We start from the raw sequence: 18,709 nt of genomic DNA on the forward strand, positions 1-18,709 counted from the left end.
TTGAATGCCTGGAATTTTTATCGATAATCAAGGAGCAATTGGGGATTTTAACGTTTAGTTCGGTTTTATTGTACAATCTTTTCCCTAAAAGTAAATTGAATCTCTTCCTTATTTCATCAACAGTAGATCCATAAAATCAACACACTTCCAGCTCTTTGCATGTTTTTGTCTTGGCAAAATAGTTTTTACCAGGAGACTTTATCAGTAGTGCCACTTTCTCAAAATGAGCATGAAATTGCTGTAGGAGGTTTGTGTTTTACCAGGAGACCGGGGCCGATCCCCATTTAGGAATGTATGCTTTGCCTACGCACTCATTTCATGCTCTGCATACCTACCTTGGACGCTCTTTTCATTAAACATTTCATTAAACCGCTGAAAACCCTCACATTTGTTGGCCAACATATTTTCTCATGGAGTTTTCATTTCATGAGGGTTTTCAGTACATTCCATCTTAAGCCATCCCTTTAATTATGGTGTACCTTTTTAATTAGAATGTTGTGCCTTTTACTGAGGAGTGGCTTCCATCTGGCCACTGGACCATCAAGGCCTGGTTGGTGGAGTGCCGCAGAGATGGTGTCCATCTGGAAGGCTCTCCCATCTCCACAAAGGAACTCTGGAGTGCTTTCATGGTGACCATCGACCATCTCGGGTGGTTGTTGTCCTTGATGATCTTTTTGGCCTTCCTGTGAAATTGGGTGCTGTATATGTCCTGGAGAGCAGGTAGTTTTTCCACAGTGATGCGTTGGGCAGACCGCATCACTGGGGGGTGCAGTTGCAGGCATTACCAGTTGCCGTACCAGGCGTTGATACAGCCTGACAGAATGCTCTCAATTGTGCATCTGTAAAAGTTTGTGAGGGTTTTAGGTGCCAAGCCAAATTTCTTCAGCCTCCTGAGGTTGAAGTCGCTGTTGCGCCTTCTTCACCACATTTCTGTGTGGGTGGACCATTTCAGTTTGCCAGTGATGTGTACGACGATGAACTTTAATCTTTCCACCTTCTCCACTACTGTCCCATTGATGTGGATGGTGGGGTGCTCCCTCTGCTGTTACCTGAAGTCCACGACCATCTCCTTTGTTTTGTTGACGTTGGGCGAGAGGTTATTTTCCTGGCACCACACTCCCAGGTCCCTCACCTCCGCCCTGTGGGTTGTCTCATCATTGCTGGTAATCTGGCCTACTACTGCTGTGTCGTCTGCAACTTGATGATTGAGGCGTACATGGCCACGCAGTCATGGTGAATGGGAAGTACAGAAGGGGGCTGAGTATCCATCCTTGTGGGTATCAGTGACATGGACTTTTTTTTCATACCTTCACCACCTGGGGGTGGTCTGTAAGGAAGTCCAGGACCCAGTTACACAAGGCGGGGTTCGGACCCAGGGCCTCAAGCTTAATGAAGAGCTTGGTGGGTACTATGGTGTTGAATGCTGAGCTATAGTCAATGAACAGCATTCTTACATAGGTATTCCTCTTGTCCAGATGGGATAGGGCAGTGCGATGGTGATTATATCGTCTGTGGATCTATTGAGGCGGTAAGCAAATTGAAGTGGGTCTAGGGTATCAGGGAAGGTAGAGGTGATATGATCCTTGACTAGTCTCTCAAAGCACTTCATGATGATGGAAGTGAGTGCTATGGGGCGATAGTCATTTAGTTCAGTTACCTTTGCTTTCCGGGCTCCCGAGTGGCGCAAAGGTTGCACCCTCGACAACTACTATGATTATTATTATTTGACAATGCTGGTCATTTATGAGCATTTGAACATCTAGGCCATGTGCTGTTATAATCTCCACCCGGCACAGCCAGAAGAGGACTGGCCACCCCTCATAGCCTGGTTCATCTCTAGGTTTCTTCCTAGGTTTTGGCCTTTCTAGGGAGTTTTTCCTAGCCACCGTGCTTCTGCACCTGCATTGCTTGCTGTTTGGGGTTTTAGGCTGGGTTTCTGTACAGCACTTTGAGATATCAGCTGATGTAAGAAGGGCTATATAAATAAATTTGATTTGATTTACAGCACTGCATCTCAGTGCAAGATTTATCACTACAGTCCCTGGTTCGAATCCAGGCTGAATCACATCCGGCTGTGATTGGGAGTCACTGCGTCGTCCTTGTTTGGCCAGGGTAGGCCATCATTGGAAATAAAGAATTTGTTCTTAACTGACTTGCCTAGTTAAATAAAATAAAAAAATAAAAAATATATATATATTGGGTACAGGAACAATGGTGGACATCTTGAAGCATGTGGGGACAGCAGACTGGGATAGGGAGAGATTGAATATGTCTGTAATATGTCTCATAGCAAAGGGGCCGAATACTTATGTAAATAAGGTATTTCTGTTTTTATTTGTAATAATTTTCCGATAATTTCTAAAAACCTGCTTTCGCTTTGTCATTATGGGGTATTGTGTGTAGATTGATGAGGAACATTTTCTAATAAATCCATTTTAGAATAAAGCTAACAAAATTTGGAAAAAGGAAAGTGTCTGAATACTTTCCTTATACGCTATCAACTAAAGTTTTAAAAAGATGATTAAATCCATGTAAAATAATCTTTGTCTGAAAATAAAATATGATCCTCAACTGCGTTTCCCTCCAGTCAGCAGACGGCGATGTGCGTCTTTCAGGCGATGCTGCCAGCGTGACGTATAATCTAGTGGACGGTTCTTCATAAACAGCTCGTTAACCACCTCGGTAGCTTGCTAGCCAACATAGCCGAAGATTCAACCTATTTATACGCTTTCGGTGTATATTACCTACTGTGTTTTAAACACACTTCTGTCGTATCTACTTGTTAACCTATTATATTTAATATCACGTTATTATTTATTAGTCAGCTATAGTAGCTGGCTGGTTAAGTTAGCACTAGCCTAGTCGCTAATGATAGCTAGCTAGCTAACATCCCCGAACATGAGCTCCCTAAACTACTCCCCTCTTGTTAAAGAAGAGGAGGTCTGCTGGACGGAGAAAGAAGCTCTGGGGCTGAACATTGTCGTGAAAGAGGAGAAGGAAGAGGAGGCTGTTACAGTAAAACAAGAAGTAGAGGGTGAGGCTGTTACAGTGAAAGAAGAGGAGAAAGAGGAGGATGCCGTTTTTGGAGTGAAGAAGGAAGGAGAGATTACTGTCACATTGGAAGATGAGGAGGAGAAAGGAGATCTGAGTAACACCAGTAAGTACCGCCTTCAATTTGTTTTTAACTTTGGATATTCGGAGTTGGCTCGTCAATACCTCTTCAACGCAGGGCCCTGGGATGATGACTGACATGTCTAGAATCAGACGACGTAGAGAACAAGCTACCCCTTGTTTTCTCTGTTCCGTTTCCAAAAAGTGACTTAACATATATATTTGAGGAGGGTCTATCTGGGGGGCACGGCATGTAGTTATTTTAATGTAGTGATGTTTAGAGGTCGACCGATTATGATTTTTCAATACCGATACCGATTATTGGAGGACCAAAGAAACCCGATACCGATTAATCGGCCAATTGTTTTTTATTTTATTTTTATTTTTTATGACAATTACAACAATACTGAATGAACACTTATTTTAACTTAATATAATACATCAATAAAATCTATTTAGCCTCAGATAAATAAGGAAACATGTTCAATTTGGTTTAAATCATGCAAAAACAAAGTGTTGGAGATGAAAGTAAAAGTGCAATATGTGCCATGTAAGAAGGCTAATGTTTAAGTGCCTTGCTCAGAACATGAGAACATATGAAAGCTAGTGGTTCCTTTTAACATGAGTCTTCAATATTCCCAGGTAAGATGTTTTAGGTTGTAGTTATTATAGGACAATTTCTCTCTATACGATTTGTATTTCATGTACCTTTGACTATTGGATGTTCTTATAGGCACTTTAGTATTGCCAGTGTAACAGTATAGCTTCCGTCCCTCTCCTCGCTCCTACCTGGGCTCGAACCAGGTGTAGCTCCCTCCAGTAACCACGAGCACAACCGTTCCTTGATTTTAACTGGCGGCTTTATTCTGTAGTTTAGTCAGAATTATCACCTTCCGTGAGAACTATAAAGTAAATGAAAATACAGTTTAAGCACACTCTTACACCTTCTTGTCTTATGAGTGACTTATTAGCTTGGTATAACTCTGAAGTGCTTACATGCATACACAGTTTAGCCGGAGCTATAACAGTATCAGATTGAACACACGAATAAAGGAAAAATACCTCATTGGCTGCTTATTACAGAAGGGAGGAAATCAAACCTCACACTTATTATTCCTGGCATGAATTCACGCTTCATCCTAACATACACATATCAACCTTTACGAACTACACCCGGTAACATGAAAACTTAGCTAACACCGCGCGGGAATGCCTTCACCACCAAAGGTGTGTTGCTACGATAATGATCCCCGTTACAACAGTTATTAGCCACGTAGTTCCACTTGTCTTATCATTTCACCCGCATAGCGAACACGTAAACAATTCAAACAAAAAACAACGACATAGACTTACAGATTGTCAGTTACACCAGGAACACATCGACAACAGCCACCCTCGAAGCAGCGTTACCCATGTAGAGCAAGGGGAACAACTACTCCAAGTCTCAGAGCGAGTGACGTTTGAAGCGCTATTAGCGCGCACCCGCTAACTAGCTAGCCATTTCACATCGGTTACACGAGCCTCATCTTGGGATTTGACAGGCTTGAAGTCATAAACGGCGCATTGCATTCGAAGGGCTGCTGGCAAAACGCACGAAAGTGCTATTTTGAATGAATGCTTACGAGCATGCTGCTGCCTACCATCGCTCAGTCAGACTGCTCTATCAAATCATAGACTTAATTATAATATATTAAACGCACAGAAATACGAGCCTTAGGTAATTAATATGGTCGAATCCGGAAACTATCATCTCGAAAACAAAACGTTTTTTTCTTTCAGTGAAATACGGAACTGTTCCGTATTTTATCTAACGGGTGGCATCCCTAAGTCTAAATATTCATGTTACATTGCACAACCTTCAATGTTATGTCATAATTATGTAAGATTCTGGGAAATTAGTTCGCAACGAGCCAGGCAATGAACGCAAGAGCAGTGACACAATTTCATGTTAGCAGGCAATATTAACTAAATATGCAGGTTTAAAAATATATACTTGTGTATTGATTTTAAAGAAAGGCATTGATGTTTATGGTTAGTTACATTGGTGCAACGACAGTGCTTTTTTGGCAAATGTGCTTTTGGTAAATCATCCCCCGTTTGGCGAAGTCGGCTGTCTTTGTTAGGAAGAAATAGTCTTCACAGTTCGCAACGAGCCAGGCGGCCCAAACTGCTGCATATACCTTGACTCTGTTTGCAAGAGAAGTGACACATTTTCCCTAGTTAAAAGAAATTCATGTTAGCAGGCAATATTAACTAAATATGCAGGTTTAAAAATATATACTTGTGTATTGATTTTAAGAAAGACATTGATGTTTATGGTTGAAGCAACGTGTACCTAAGCGATTATATGCAACGCAGGACAGGCTAGATAAACTAGTAATATCATCAACCATGTGTAGTTAACTAGTGATTATGATTGATTGATTGTTTTTTATAAGATAAGTTTAATGCTAGCTAGCAGCTTACCTTGGCTTCTTACTGCGTTCGCGTAACAGGCAGGCTCCTCGTGGAGTGCAATGTAAAGCAGGTGGTTAGAGAGTTGGACTAGTTAACCGTAAGGTTGCAAGATTGAATCCCTGAGCTGACAAGGTAAAAATCTGTCGTTCTGCCCCTGAACAAGGCAGTTAACCCACTGTTCCTAGGCCGTCATTGAAAATAAGAATGTGTTCTTAACCTACTTGCCTAGTTAAATAAAGGTTAAAAAAAAAAAGATTTCCGATTGTTATGAAAACTTGAAATCAGCTGTAATTAATTGGCCATTCCGATTAATCGGTCGACCTCTAGTGATGTTTTACTACACACCGTGCCCCCCAATAGTGCCACGTGTGAGTTGGGTTGGCTACACCAAAGATGATGGATATACTGACAAGATGTCTCTCTGCCCTAACAAGGGGAGTCGTTGTCCACAAAGCTTCACTGCGGGTTGTCTCGCTTCCGCTTATCCTTTCTTTGGATTGGTGGATACATCTTATTATTGTAATCTATTGTTTATATTCTATGAGGGTTGTTGACGTCAACCGCCTGTATTCAATGAAGAGAGATGCTAAGCTACTAGCATGAATATGCATAGCGATCTGGAGACAACTCCTATAGTGTTTTTATCAAAGTTGTCGGTATGTCACGTGTCCACATAACAACTTAAGAATTACGAAACTTCTGTTGGATCAAGTAAACCTCACGTAGCAAATAAGCCATTCATTTTGTTGTTGACCAAATTCGATACTTTCCACATTGGGTTGATAATTGTTTCCACTTGGATACAATCTACTGTAACCTACTGGCATGACCTAGAGAGATACAACCTACTGTAACCTACTGGCATGACCTAGAGAGATACAACCTACTGTAGCCTACTGGCATGACCTAGAGAGATACAACCTACTGTAGCCTACTGGCATGACCTACAGAGTTACAACCTACTGTAGCCTACTGGCATGACCTAGAGAGTTACAACCTACTGTAGCCTACTGGCATGACCTAGAGAGATACAACCTACTGTAACCTACTGGCATGACCTAGAGAGTTACAACCTGCTGTAACCTACTGGCATGACCTAGAGAGTTACAACCTACTGTAGCCTACTGGCATGACCTAGAGAGTTACAACCTACTGTAGCCTACTGGCATGTCCTACAGAGATACAACCACTGATATGCAAGCATTTCTAAACTTTTTTCTCACTTTTATGGGGTATTGTGAGGTCATTATGAGGTATTGTCTGAATATTGATCATTAAAAAAAAAAAGGTTTCCATTTTAGAATAAGGTTGTAACGTAACAAAATGTGTAAAAAGGGTCTGAATGCATGTATGTTGTATGTTCTTGGGCAGATAAAAAATAAATAATAGTATTTTCTTTCTACCAATTGATTGGTTGAAATTTTATGATGTGTATTTGTTCATATAGACACACCCCATGTGTTTAATAAAATCAACTGTATGTGCAGAACTGAACTGATGCTTCAAGCGTTTGATTAAATAATTAACACACACAAATGACTTGAGGAAGCCAGAGATCAATATAACCAGAAGAAAATAACCAATTCCCGACCTGCTGCTGGCCTTCGTAAATTCTGACGTTATGCTCCTGAAGTTTCCGGTAAAATCTGCAAACATTTTCCATTTCCATTTGAAGTGCCAATTTATCTGACCATTTCTACCGATCTGCGTGCCAGTTATGAACGAGTTACAACACCTGTTTGGCCCCGCCACTTACTGGGTCGGTGAAGAGCGGTATTACATTTAAGGAATATATCTGAGTCTCACGCTCATCACCTGTGGAAGGCGGGGCTTCCAGCGAGGCGTGGATTTAATAGTATGTTGTACCTAGTATACCTCCTTCAGGGAACAGTAGTTATAGTCATAACGTGTGGATTTAATAGTGTGTTGTACCTAGTTTCCCTCCTTCAGGGAACAGTAGTCATAACATTAAGCTTGTCATATGATAAACTTCAACTTAAATACTGGATCTTGCTGTGGGACAGTTTTTTGTATTCAGATCTCTGAAATGCACTCTAACTACGTAACATTTAGTGTCTCCTTATGTTACGCTGGGAAAACAAAAATCCTAAATAATTTCAGAGTTTGCTAAATCCAATGGTTCTAACCAAGAGTCACCTTAACTTTATAGACAACACCCAAATGGATACTGTCATTAATGCGGTTCATCAATAATTACTCATAATTCTTAATACTGTAGCTGTTTAGTTAGTCACATGTTCAATTATCATCAGCTGATCCAGGAAATCATTTTCTGAATGGCAGTCACATGACAAACATCACGACATGCAACAACAACCAAAGTGCTTCTTCATTCATTACTCTGGTAAAGACAGTTATGCCGTGCTCCACGTTGGATCCAACATCCCTAAAAAATTGATGTTTATAATGTGTTATTGTCTGCTTGATTCAGGACATTTAGAATGACAACCCATTACAGAGTAGCCTAGTGGGATTATTCACAAAATGATCTGGTGATCAAGTTATGAAATGTCATGACAAAGACATTTTTGTTTCCATGTTTCACCTGAAATATTAAATGATTTATAGTCCTAGGTCTATGTTGTTGTTAGGTGAAGTTATGGGTCCTACAGTAGGTCTATGTTGTTGTTAGGTGAAGTTATGGGTCCTACAGTAGGTCTATGTTGTTGTTGGGTGAAGTTATGGGTCCTGCAGTAGGTCTATGTTATTGTTAGGTTAAGTTATGGGTCCTACAGTAGGTCTATGTTGTTGTTAGGTGAAGTTATGGGCCAATTTGTTAAACACTAATTCATTTGCGACAATAACACAAACATATTAATCAGGACATTCAAACGAGCCTTAGAATTATAATCCAAAAGTAGTGTGAAATACACTCATAATTGTGGTGGCTAATTTCTGCATTACCAAATGAGGAGAGTTACAAACACACCAGTCTGAGTTAAACTACATCTTTAATACATAAGTTACTTTTGCAAAAGCATCTTTGACTTTCAACGATTCACCATTTCTAATGACCCGTTAGTGTTAACACAATGGCTACTGAGATCTTTATAGCACGATCCACCCCCTTTTGACATGACAAACCACAGATAGTTAGGAACGGTTCACAAAGAAAGACTGTTTACTTTAGAGAGGAGTATCTACAGCCAGATAGCAGTCGCTATAAATTATCGTTCAGTTTGCTCCCTACTGACGAGGTTCTAATTTCATCCCTGGTACTTCATAGAACAAAAACACAATTTCATCCAATGGCATATATCAATTGTTAACTCTAGATACTCCCATCTCAAGAAAGCCCCATCTTGACCCCACTCCTGGACAAGCTCACTGAGGGGAGTGACCTGCGCACAGACATTGTGGAGACAAATAATTGGTTCCCCATTAATCACACCATCCCTTCACATGGTTTAAGAATAGGTAAAGACACATTCACATGAAGACACATTCACATGAAGACAATGTTTCATTCTGTCCTCCGCTCTTGCTGATATTCTGCATAGCAACAGAGACATGTAAAAAACAAGTCTGACCTCTCCCCTCTCTGGGCCCCAAGTGATTGAGCCCCAGGTAAGGGAAATGTGCAACTGAAAGACACCACAGTCCAAAGGACACTTTCTAATGACAAGTATCTCACATAAGCATATTATACTAATAAAACGTCTTAATTATTATGTTAGCCAACTAATTCTGATTCATCCACCACATAATCAACCTGTAAATGGAGGCTATTTTTGCTGTCAGCCTATGAGAACTCTCCTGAGTTTACCCCCACGGTGGTGAATCAGTAAATAGCGACACAGTACTTAATGTGAGATTCCTTGAGTAGCACTCCTGATCTTGCGCTGATAATGCACTGTAATATTCAGAATACATTGTGAAAAACTAAAATCTTCGCTCACCATTGTTGCTCCATGCAGATATACTACATCCATAACTAGCGGTTTCCTCATTACCAGATATACTACATCCATAACTAGTGGTTTCCTCATTACCAGATATACTACATCCATAACTAGTGGTTTCCTCATGACCAGATATACTACATCCATAACTAGTGGTTTCCTCATGACCAGATATACTACATCCATAACTAGTGGTTTCCTCATGACCAGATATACTACATCCATAACTAGTGGTTTCCTCATTACCAGATATACTACATCCATATCTAGTGGTTTCCTCATTACCAGATATACTACATCCATAACTAGTGGTTTCCTCATTAGCAGGAAGGAGTTTCTGCAACCAAATTGTGTGTGCATCGCCCTCGTTCCGCAATTTTAGCTAACACAGAAAGGGGCCTATATTGGGGACCAAAAGTCGTCTGGCACACTGCTTAGAATTTCAACAACATAAATAACTTATTTCTAGCCTACAATCATCGATGTTACTACTAATGTGAAAACAAGACAAAATATGATTATTGTTACTCACTTGACTGTATTAAGACAATTGTCAAATAATTTAACAGATGTCAATTGTTGTACAACTTCATGGCTACGCTCTGAGCATCACCTTTTACTGTGGATATCTGTTGTGGGCCTTTAACCATCTGTCTGACTTTGTTGTTCACACAGGAGAGAGACGTGACTATCTTGCATCCTCTGGGGTACCTCAACAACATCATGATGCTGACGAGCCAGAGAAGAATCTCTCCACATCAGAACACCTCAAGAAACACCAGCAGAGACCCACAGGGAAGAAATCTCACCACTGCTCTCACTGTGGGAAAAGTTGCAAATCTTCATCAGAACTTAAAATACACCTGACAATTCACACAGGACAGAAATCTTTTGGCTGTGATCAATGTGGGAAGAGTTTTACTCGGCTACAAACCCTGAGATCACACCAGAGAATACACACTGGAGAGAAACCTTATAGGTGTAACCAATGTGGGAAGAGTTTTCCTACATCTAGCTATCTAACTATACACCAGAGAACTCATACAGGAGAGAAACCATATAGCTGTACTCAATGTGGGAAGAGTTTTACTCGGCCAGACAGCCTGATATTACACCAGAAAACACACACTGGAGAGAAACCTTATAGCTGTAATCAATGTGGGAAGAGTTTTACTCGGCCAGACAGCCTGATATTACACCAGAGAACACACACAGGAGAGAAACCTTATAGCTGTAATCAATGTGGGAAGAGTTTTTCTACATCTAGAGATCTCACTAAACACCAGAGAACTCATACAGGAGAGAAACCATATAGCTGTACTCAATGTGGGAAGAGTTTTTCTACGTCTAGCTATCTCACTATACACCAGAGAACACACACAGGAGAGAAACAATATAGCTGTAGTCAATGTGGGGCAAGATTTGCTTGGCTAACCAGCCTAGTATCACACCAGAGAACACACACAGGAGAGAAACCTCCTAGCTGTGATCAATGTGGGAAGAGTTTTACTAGATCTAGCTATCTAACTATACACCAGAGAACACACACGAGATAATCCTTGCTGTGCTCAATGTGGAAAGAGATACTCTGATAAAAGATCTCTGACTAAACATCAGAAAATACATGGAGTTGTTTCATGATATCAATGAATTAATGTCACAATGTAGAATGTTTTAACATTGTAGTAGGAGTATTTTAATGTCACAATGTAGAACCCTAAACGTTTGTCCCCTGTTCTATTGATTTCAACATGATATGGATATTAGCCTCAGGGGGAAAATCCAGGCTCTGAATTGAAAGAGTACTATTTATGAGATTTAACAAAAAGTGACTGACAAAAAAGAGTTGTTACACTTACGATGTTGTTGACCCACTTGAATCAAAATGCATCACTCCAAAATGTAGCTGACTGTCTTCTGCAGGTTGTCCTCTAACCAGTGAGGTAAATATATCTCCCATTTCCATGTGTTTGTTGTTGTTAGTTTCAACAGCACATGCAACCTGATTTCCCCCTAATTGATATCAGTGATTTATTGCTACTTGTCAAAACAACAGCGTTTCTGGTGCTTGTGCAGTTTATAAGGTGCTTGTTTAAAAAAATACAAGTAATATGATTATTGTGGCAGATGTTTATGTATATAGTACATTTTATGTTTAGGTTTTCAATATATCCCAAACTGTTTCTGCATATCGGTTATTGATTTGGACACGTTAGAACTGTGTTTTGACGTTGGGGCTATCCCACCTAGCAACATGTTGTTGAAAAGAAGACTATGCCCGACTTTCGGTTGAAAGTGAAGTCATTTCGTCAATGACTTGAAAACAACTTCATTTCAACGTACTTGCTGCCTATACACATGGACACAGTATAATAAATTGGTCTATAATCAATTTTATTAACAATCCTACATCACTCCAGCATTTATTGACAACATTCAAGTGCTAATTGTCTTTATTCCACTACTGAAGAAGCATGACTCAAATCACCTCATATTTCAAACATTCAGCCTGACAAAAGATACATTTTATTATTCCATGCCTCACCATTAAGTTAATTATTGCCAATACATATTAACAAAGGGGTGTACATTTGGTTTGATATTTCATATTTACAAATTAATGTAACATTTAGTAATCAATGATTTATGCAACCAACTGACAATTTTTGGGAACAATTATATTGACATTGTTGCCCTGCTTTTAGAATATCAGGGTTCATTCTCAGATGTGCCAACCCAAATGTACTAGAGCATGACATTGGGGACTGGGCCCCGATCCAACAACATGCCTATCTAGTGAACCCTGAAAAGAGAGAGAAGCTCCGCAGTGAGGTGGAAAGTTACTACGGATATTGCAGGAGTTTCCTCTTGAAATCAGACATGTCCGTGTTAAGGACAACTTGGTTGCTGATTGTCTGAAAGGTGGGCAGTCAAAAAGATTTGTGTTTAGCCAGTGCGTTGCTTTGGATCTTAATTTATTTTGACTTAACGTTTTTCCATATTGGAGATGAGTTTTGTTTGGGCTCATTCCAAGTGGACGAGAGATCTAGAAGCTAGTGAGTTTTAGGATTCTATAGAAAGAAAAAGGAGAGAAAAATAATACTATTGTATATTATTTAGAAATGTGTGTTTTCTTGTTTTTAATTGTTGACAGCCAGTTGACACCATGTTTACATTGGTGAAGGTGAAGCATTGTAGTTGATTATAATGTGAAATGGAAGTTGTTTTCTGTTGGTGGTGAGCAAACTTGTCCAACAAAAATATAGGATATATTTGTTGTCTTAAGGGGGTAGGTGTTACAGGCTTTGGTTTTTCCATTTATGTTTTGAGGTTGGACTTTAGCACGTCTAGCTCGTTAGCACGTCTAGCTCGTTAGCACGTCTAGCTCGTTAGCACGTCTAGCTCGTTAGCACGTCTAGCTCGTTAGCACGTCTAGCTCGTTAGCACTGATTGGTGTCACCTCGTTAGTCAGTATGTGTTACACCTGTGCTGGCTTGTCCATCTCGTTAGTGGGAAGGTGTTTCACCTGAGCTGGTCCAGGTTCTATTTAAGAGTGTCTGGCCCAGTGCTCCAGTTGTCTTGATAGATGTGGAGAGTCAACACCTTTAGTTGCTCCACCTTTTTGGTTTGCTTCCTGTCTTTAAGTTTGGTGTGGGTTTTCCTTTTGTTTTCCTCTTCTTGGGCAGATTTAGTGGGTCTCATGATGGGTGTCTTTTAGGTCCCAGTTGTTGTTACTAGTCAACTTTCAGTGGACACCCCATAGTGTCTATCAGAACCCCTCCTAAAAAACAAGCTTATATTTCAGGTTGGATATTGCATCCAATCAATATTTTAATCAATGGCATTTCCTTACAATATTCATTAGTCTTTCAGTTGTTATTCTTCTGTTTGTTGTGTTCTAAATATTTCCGTTTATTTTTATTTTTTTTCTTCCTGTGAAGACATTGTGTTGCATCCATGTCTGAAATGTGCTGTATAAATAAAGCTTGATTAGATTTCAACAAATGAACCCAATGACTGACCAATCGACAGACTCTTGGTCCATCTTAGTATGAAAAACAGTATCACTTTTCCAGCCTGCTGAAGGCGTGGTGGAGTGGTAAACACCACCCCCGGCTCTACCAGGGGCTTGAGGTGGTCTCCCACAGCTCTGCTTATGTCATGTTCTGTGGCCTTGCTGTTCCATTTCTTGACTGCCCCTGCAACACAGAAACACATTTAGTCATATTATATAAAACACTCAAAGTAATGGATATGGAGCATCTATGGCCTCAGTTGCACCTAAATGTGACTACTGCATTAGGTCTGGATGCACAAGGTCTGCATTAGGTCTGGATGCACTAAAGTCACAATGTGCTGCATTAGGTTTATATCTGCCAGGATGGGCAATGTGTTCGGAATTTGAGTCTGGCCACCAAATACGCATAAGCAATGTAAAATGATGGGGTGAATGAGTGGGGAAAAGTACATTTACACAAATGACCTTCATAATATCAAAGAACAAATGTGTGTCTGAGGGGAAATTAACTTTCATACAGCCAAAAGGGGTGAGAAATTACACCAATATCAGTGGACAATTTGCACTAATGTAAATAAACATGGATGATGGAACATATTCCCTTTTGCTGATCTGATGAACCACTAAGGGGACATAAATATTTACCATCTAAGCCATGTGTGACCTCTCACCTCTCTGGCTGTAGAAATGTTCTTCCTAACCAGTCCCTCAACAGCTCTCTGACTGAGTTCCACCCTCACTGGGTCTTCAGAGGAGAGGAAGGCTGAGGAGGGATGGAAGGATGAATGGATCAGTCAGTCAATAAAGTGTAGAGCTGCTGTCTATGCTGTCTGACAAAATCACTATTTTAGTAGTTCATTAAAGTAAATAAGGCTTTATGACTGCTGAATACCAACTATTAATCACTTAGATCAGAGATACATCCTTGAGACGTCCCTAGCCCGTTGAAGTTGATATTTAAAATGGTTAAGGTAGGGTTTAAGGTTAGAGTTTAGGGTAGGGATGACGCAAGGATCCCAGATAGCATTGACCATTTACATAGCAGGTGATGGGTTCTGAACTTGAAAATATTTAATATCCTTATTATGTGAAATTGAATGAAACAATAATGTATGTTGATGCAAATATGATGTACAATATTCCATGATGTTTCTATGTGATAACAATAGCCTAATATATTTAATATGCCATAAACTAGTTTCACTATTTAATTTTAATTAACTTAATCATTATGACACACCCCTCACTATTGTCATTGGTTACACTAACTGCACTGTTTGTCTACATAACCTGGTTCAAGTATTCATGACATCACCCTGAGGAAGGCACAGTGATGCCGAAACGTTGATAAATACCCATTCAATTGCTGGGAGTTTATACATGGAGTTTGCGACTTTCTTTATTTTTATAGTTTATTCGCCGTTAGTCAGCACCTCCTCACAAATTATTTTTCTGGGTGTGCGCCAGCTCATGTTTTTAAGGGTATGTAACAGCACATCCGCCACGCTGATCCTCAACACAGGGGCCCCTCAGGGGTGCGTGCTCAGCCCCCTCCTCTACTCCCTGTTCATTCATGACTGCACAGCCAGGCACGACTCCAACACCATCATTAAGTTTGCCGATGCCACAACAGTGGTAGGCCTGATCACCAACAATGACTAGACAGCCTATAAAGAGAAGGTCAGAGACCTGGCCGTGTGGTGCAAGGAAAACAACCTCTCCCTCAAAGTGATCAAGACAAAGGAGATGATTGTGGACTACAGGAAAAGGAAGACAGAGCACGCCCCCAAGAGCACGCCCCCATTCTCATCGACAGGGCTGTAGTGGAGCAGATTGAGAGCTTCAAGTTCCTTGGTGTTCACATCACTGACAAACTATCATGGTCTAAGCACACCAAGACAGTCGTGAAGAGGGCACAACAAAACCTATTCCCCCTCAGGAGACTGAAAAGATTTAGCATGGGTCCTCAGATCCTCAAAAGGTTCTACAGCAGCACCATCGAGAGCATCCTGACTGGTTGCATCCCTGCCTGGTATGGCAACTGATTTGCCTCCGACCACAAGGCACTACAGAGGGTAGTGTGTACAGCCCAGTACATCACTGGGGCCAAGCTCCCTGCCACTCAAGACCTCTTACCAGGCGGTGTCAGAGGAAGCCCCCCACTCTCTGTTATCATCTATGCATAGTCACTTTAATAACTACCTACATGTACATATTACCTCAATTACCTCGACTAACCGGTGCCCCAGCACATTGACTCTGCACCGAATAACTTCTGCTCTTTAATTACTTGTTCCTTTTATTTTCTATTCTTATTTGTACTTTTTTTAAACTGCATTGTTGGTTAGGGGCTTGGAAGTAAGCATTTCATTGTAAGGTAAAATTCAATTTGATAGACTCATAGTACAGAATGAATGACTGACTGCCCAGTTCAACATCAGTTCACCGTCTCACCTCATACTGTATTGGAGCAGCAGCAGCTGACTGCCCAGTTCAACATCAGTTCACCGTCTCACCTCATACTGTATTGGAGCAGCAGCAGCTGACTGCCCAGTTCAACATCAGTTCACCGTCTCACCTCATACTGTATTAGAGCAGCAGCAGCTGCCTTGATCGTTGATACTAATCATCATGTTTGAATCTGAGAGTAAATAGAGCCGACTACACTCTAAAAATGAAGGGTTCAACTGGAGTTGTTCTCAGATCCCCTAAGAACCGTAGGGTTCTTGGTCAATGAAAAACAGCCCCAAAAGATTCTTCAAAGAACTTGTTAGAAGGTGGGTTCATCGAGGAACCTCCGTTGTTGCTGGACTTCTTCCGGGAACTTCGCAATTACAACTGAAAACGATGGTGACAAGTTTGGATGCGACAACAGTTAAAAAGGTTAAGTTGGGTTGATGTTTGGCTCTGAATATGTCTCGAAATAATTTATATAATAATATAACATACTAATGATGAATAACGAAGACAATGATGGTTTTCTGTGGATAGTTTCCATAACGTTACTATAGCTAATTAACGTAAATATTAGAAAGCCGGGTTTGACCGTCGGCGTTGTATGAGCTATAGTACAGTACCGTTAGCTAGCTAGCTAACGTTATGTCCTAACTAGGCACAACTAGGTTTGGATTATTTCCTCAACTATATTCTTTCCCATATATTGTATATCGTTTCCATAAAGCCAATATGGCTTTACACTCATTAGCGTAAGTTTCCAATCTAGAGCAGTTCTCACTTTTGTGATAATGAACTAGCTAACGTTAGCTTCGTTAAATAACTAACTAACTAAGGACGGTGACCTGTCCAGACGAGATGTTACAACAAACTGAATCGTCAATGGAGGGCTTCCTCTTTATATAGCCTGCTACAGCATGCAATACTATTAACTCACAAGGGGGCATAACGTTACATGTACAATACTGTCCCATTTTGGAAACATTACATGTATAATACTATCCCATTATGGAAACGTTACATGTACAATACTATCCAATTTTTGGAAACGTTACATGCTCAATACTATCCCATTATGGAAACGTTACATGCGCAATACTATCCCATTATGGAAACATTACATGCGCAATACTATCCCATTTTGGAAACGTTACATGCGCAATACTATCCCATTTTGGAAACGTTACATGCGCAATACTATCCCATTTTGGAAACGTTACATGCACAATACTATCGCATTTTGGAAACGTTACATGCACAATACTATCCCATTTTGGAAACGTTACATGTACAATACTATCCCATTTTGGAAACATTACATGGACAATACTATCCCATTTAGGAAACGTTACATGTACAATACTATCCCATTTTGGAAACGTTACATTTACAATACTATCCCATTTTGAAACGTTACATGCACAATACTATCCCATTATGGAAACGTTACATGCGCAATACTATCCCATTATGGAAACGTTACATGCGCAATACTATCCCATTATGGAAACGTTACATGCGCAATACTATCCCATTTTGGAAATGTTACATGCACAATACTATCCCATTTTGGAAACATTACATATGCAATACTATCCCATTTTGGAAACGTTACATGCGCAATACTATCCCATTTTGGAAACGTTACATGCACAATAATATCCCATTTTGAAACGGTACATGGACAATACTATCCCATTTTGGAAACGTTACATGTACAATACTATCCCATTTTGGAAACATTACATGTACAATACTATAACATTTTGGAAACGTTACATGTGCAATACTATCCCATTTTGGAAACGTTACATGCACAATACTATCCCATTTTGGAAACGTTACATGCACAATACTATCCCATTTTGGAAACGTTACATGTACAATACTATCCCATTTTGGAAACGTTACATGGACAATACTATCCCATTTTGTAAACGTTACATGTACAATACTATCCCATTTAGGAAACATTACATGTACAATACTATCCCATTTTGGAAACGTTACATGGACAATACTATCCCATTTTGGAAACGTTACATGTACAATACTATCCCATTTTGGAAACGTTACATGTACAATACTATCCCATTTAGGAAACGTTACATGTACAATACTATCCCATTTTGGAAACGTTACATGGACAATACTATCCCATTTTGGAAACGTTACATGTACAATACTATCCCATTTTGGAAACGTTACATGTACAATACTATCCCATTTTGAAACGTTACATGTCCGCCCCCTTGTGGAGGGAAATTTATATCTTAGATGGTAGCTGTAGATGGGATTCAAATGCATAATGGTATTAATACAGTGTCTAGACTACCTCTTTTGTATAAATGCCCTTCAGAATCCAAACACAGTATTGCCACGCAGCAAATGTTGCGTATAATCTTTCAAGTCAGCCTGAGAAATTATTGAACAATTTGTGTACAAAGATATCTTGAAATGTGATATTAGGCCTGTATGGCAGTACTGTATTGGCTAGTGCTTTCTCCAATATGTTCTTCTATTTTACATTGTATGTCGATGCCATTTATCTTTCAATATTTATTTAATATATATATATTAATACTTGTAAGACTATTCTTTGACACATTTTCTCTTCCTTTGAAATTCTTATAGGACAGAACATGGACAATGCAATTGGGCTCAAGAAGAAGGTACAGATATGTTGTAGGACAGCTGCATTTGAAGTGTACATTTAACCTACATAGCAGTCAATACAAACTGATAT

At 40.0% G+C, this 18,709-nt stretch overlaps 1 protein-coding gene across 1 annotated transcript; it reads left to right on the forward strand.

Annotated features, from left to right (window-relative positions):
- The first annotated feature begins 2,666 nt into the window (after nucleotides 1-2,666).
- On the forward strand, nucleotides 2,667-13,487 carry LOC106578626 (uncharacterized). Its single transcript, XM_082968080.1, has 2 exons — nucleotides 2,667-3,157; nucleotides 10,167-13,487. The coding sequence occupies exons 1-2, from the start codon at nucleotides 2,899-2,901 to the stop codon at nucleotides 11,045-11,047; spliced, it is 1,140 nt and encodes a 379-aa protein (XP_082824206.1). The 5' UTR covers nucleotides 2,667-2,898; the 3' UTR covers nucleotides 11,048-13,487.
- The last annotated feature ends 5,222 nt before the right edge of the window (nucleotides 13,488-18,709 follow it).

Source organism: Salmo salar, chromosome 02 (genome assembly GCF_965601325.2).
Source record: "Salmo salar chromosome 02, fSalSal1, whole genome shotgun sequence".
Lineage (NCBI taxonomy): Eukaryota > Metazoa > Chordata > Actinopteri > Salmoniformes > Salmonidae > Salmo > Salmo salar.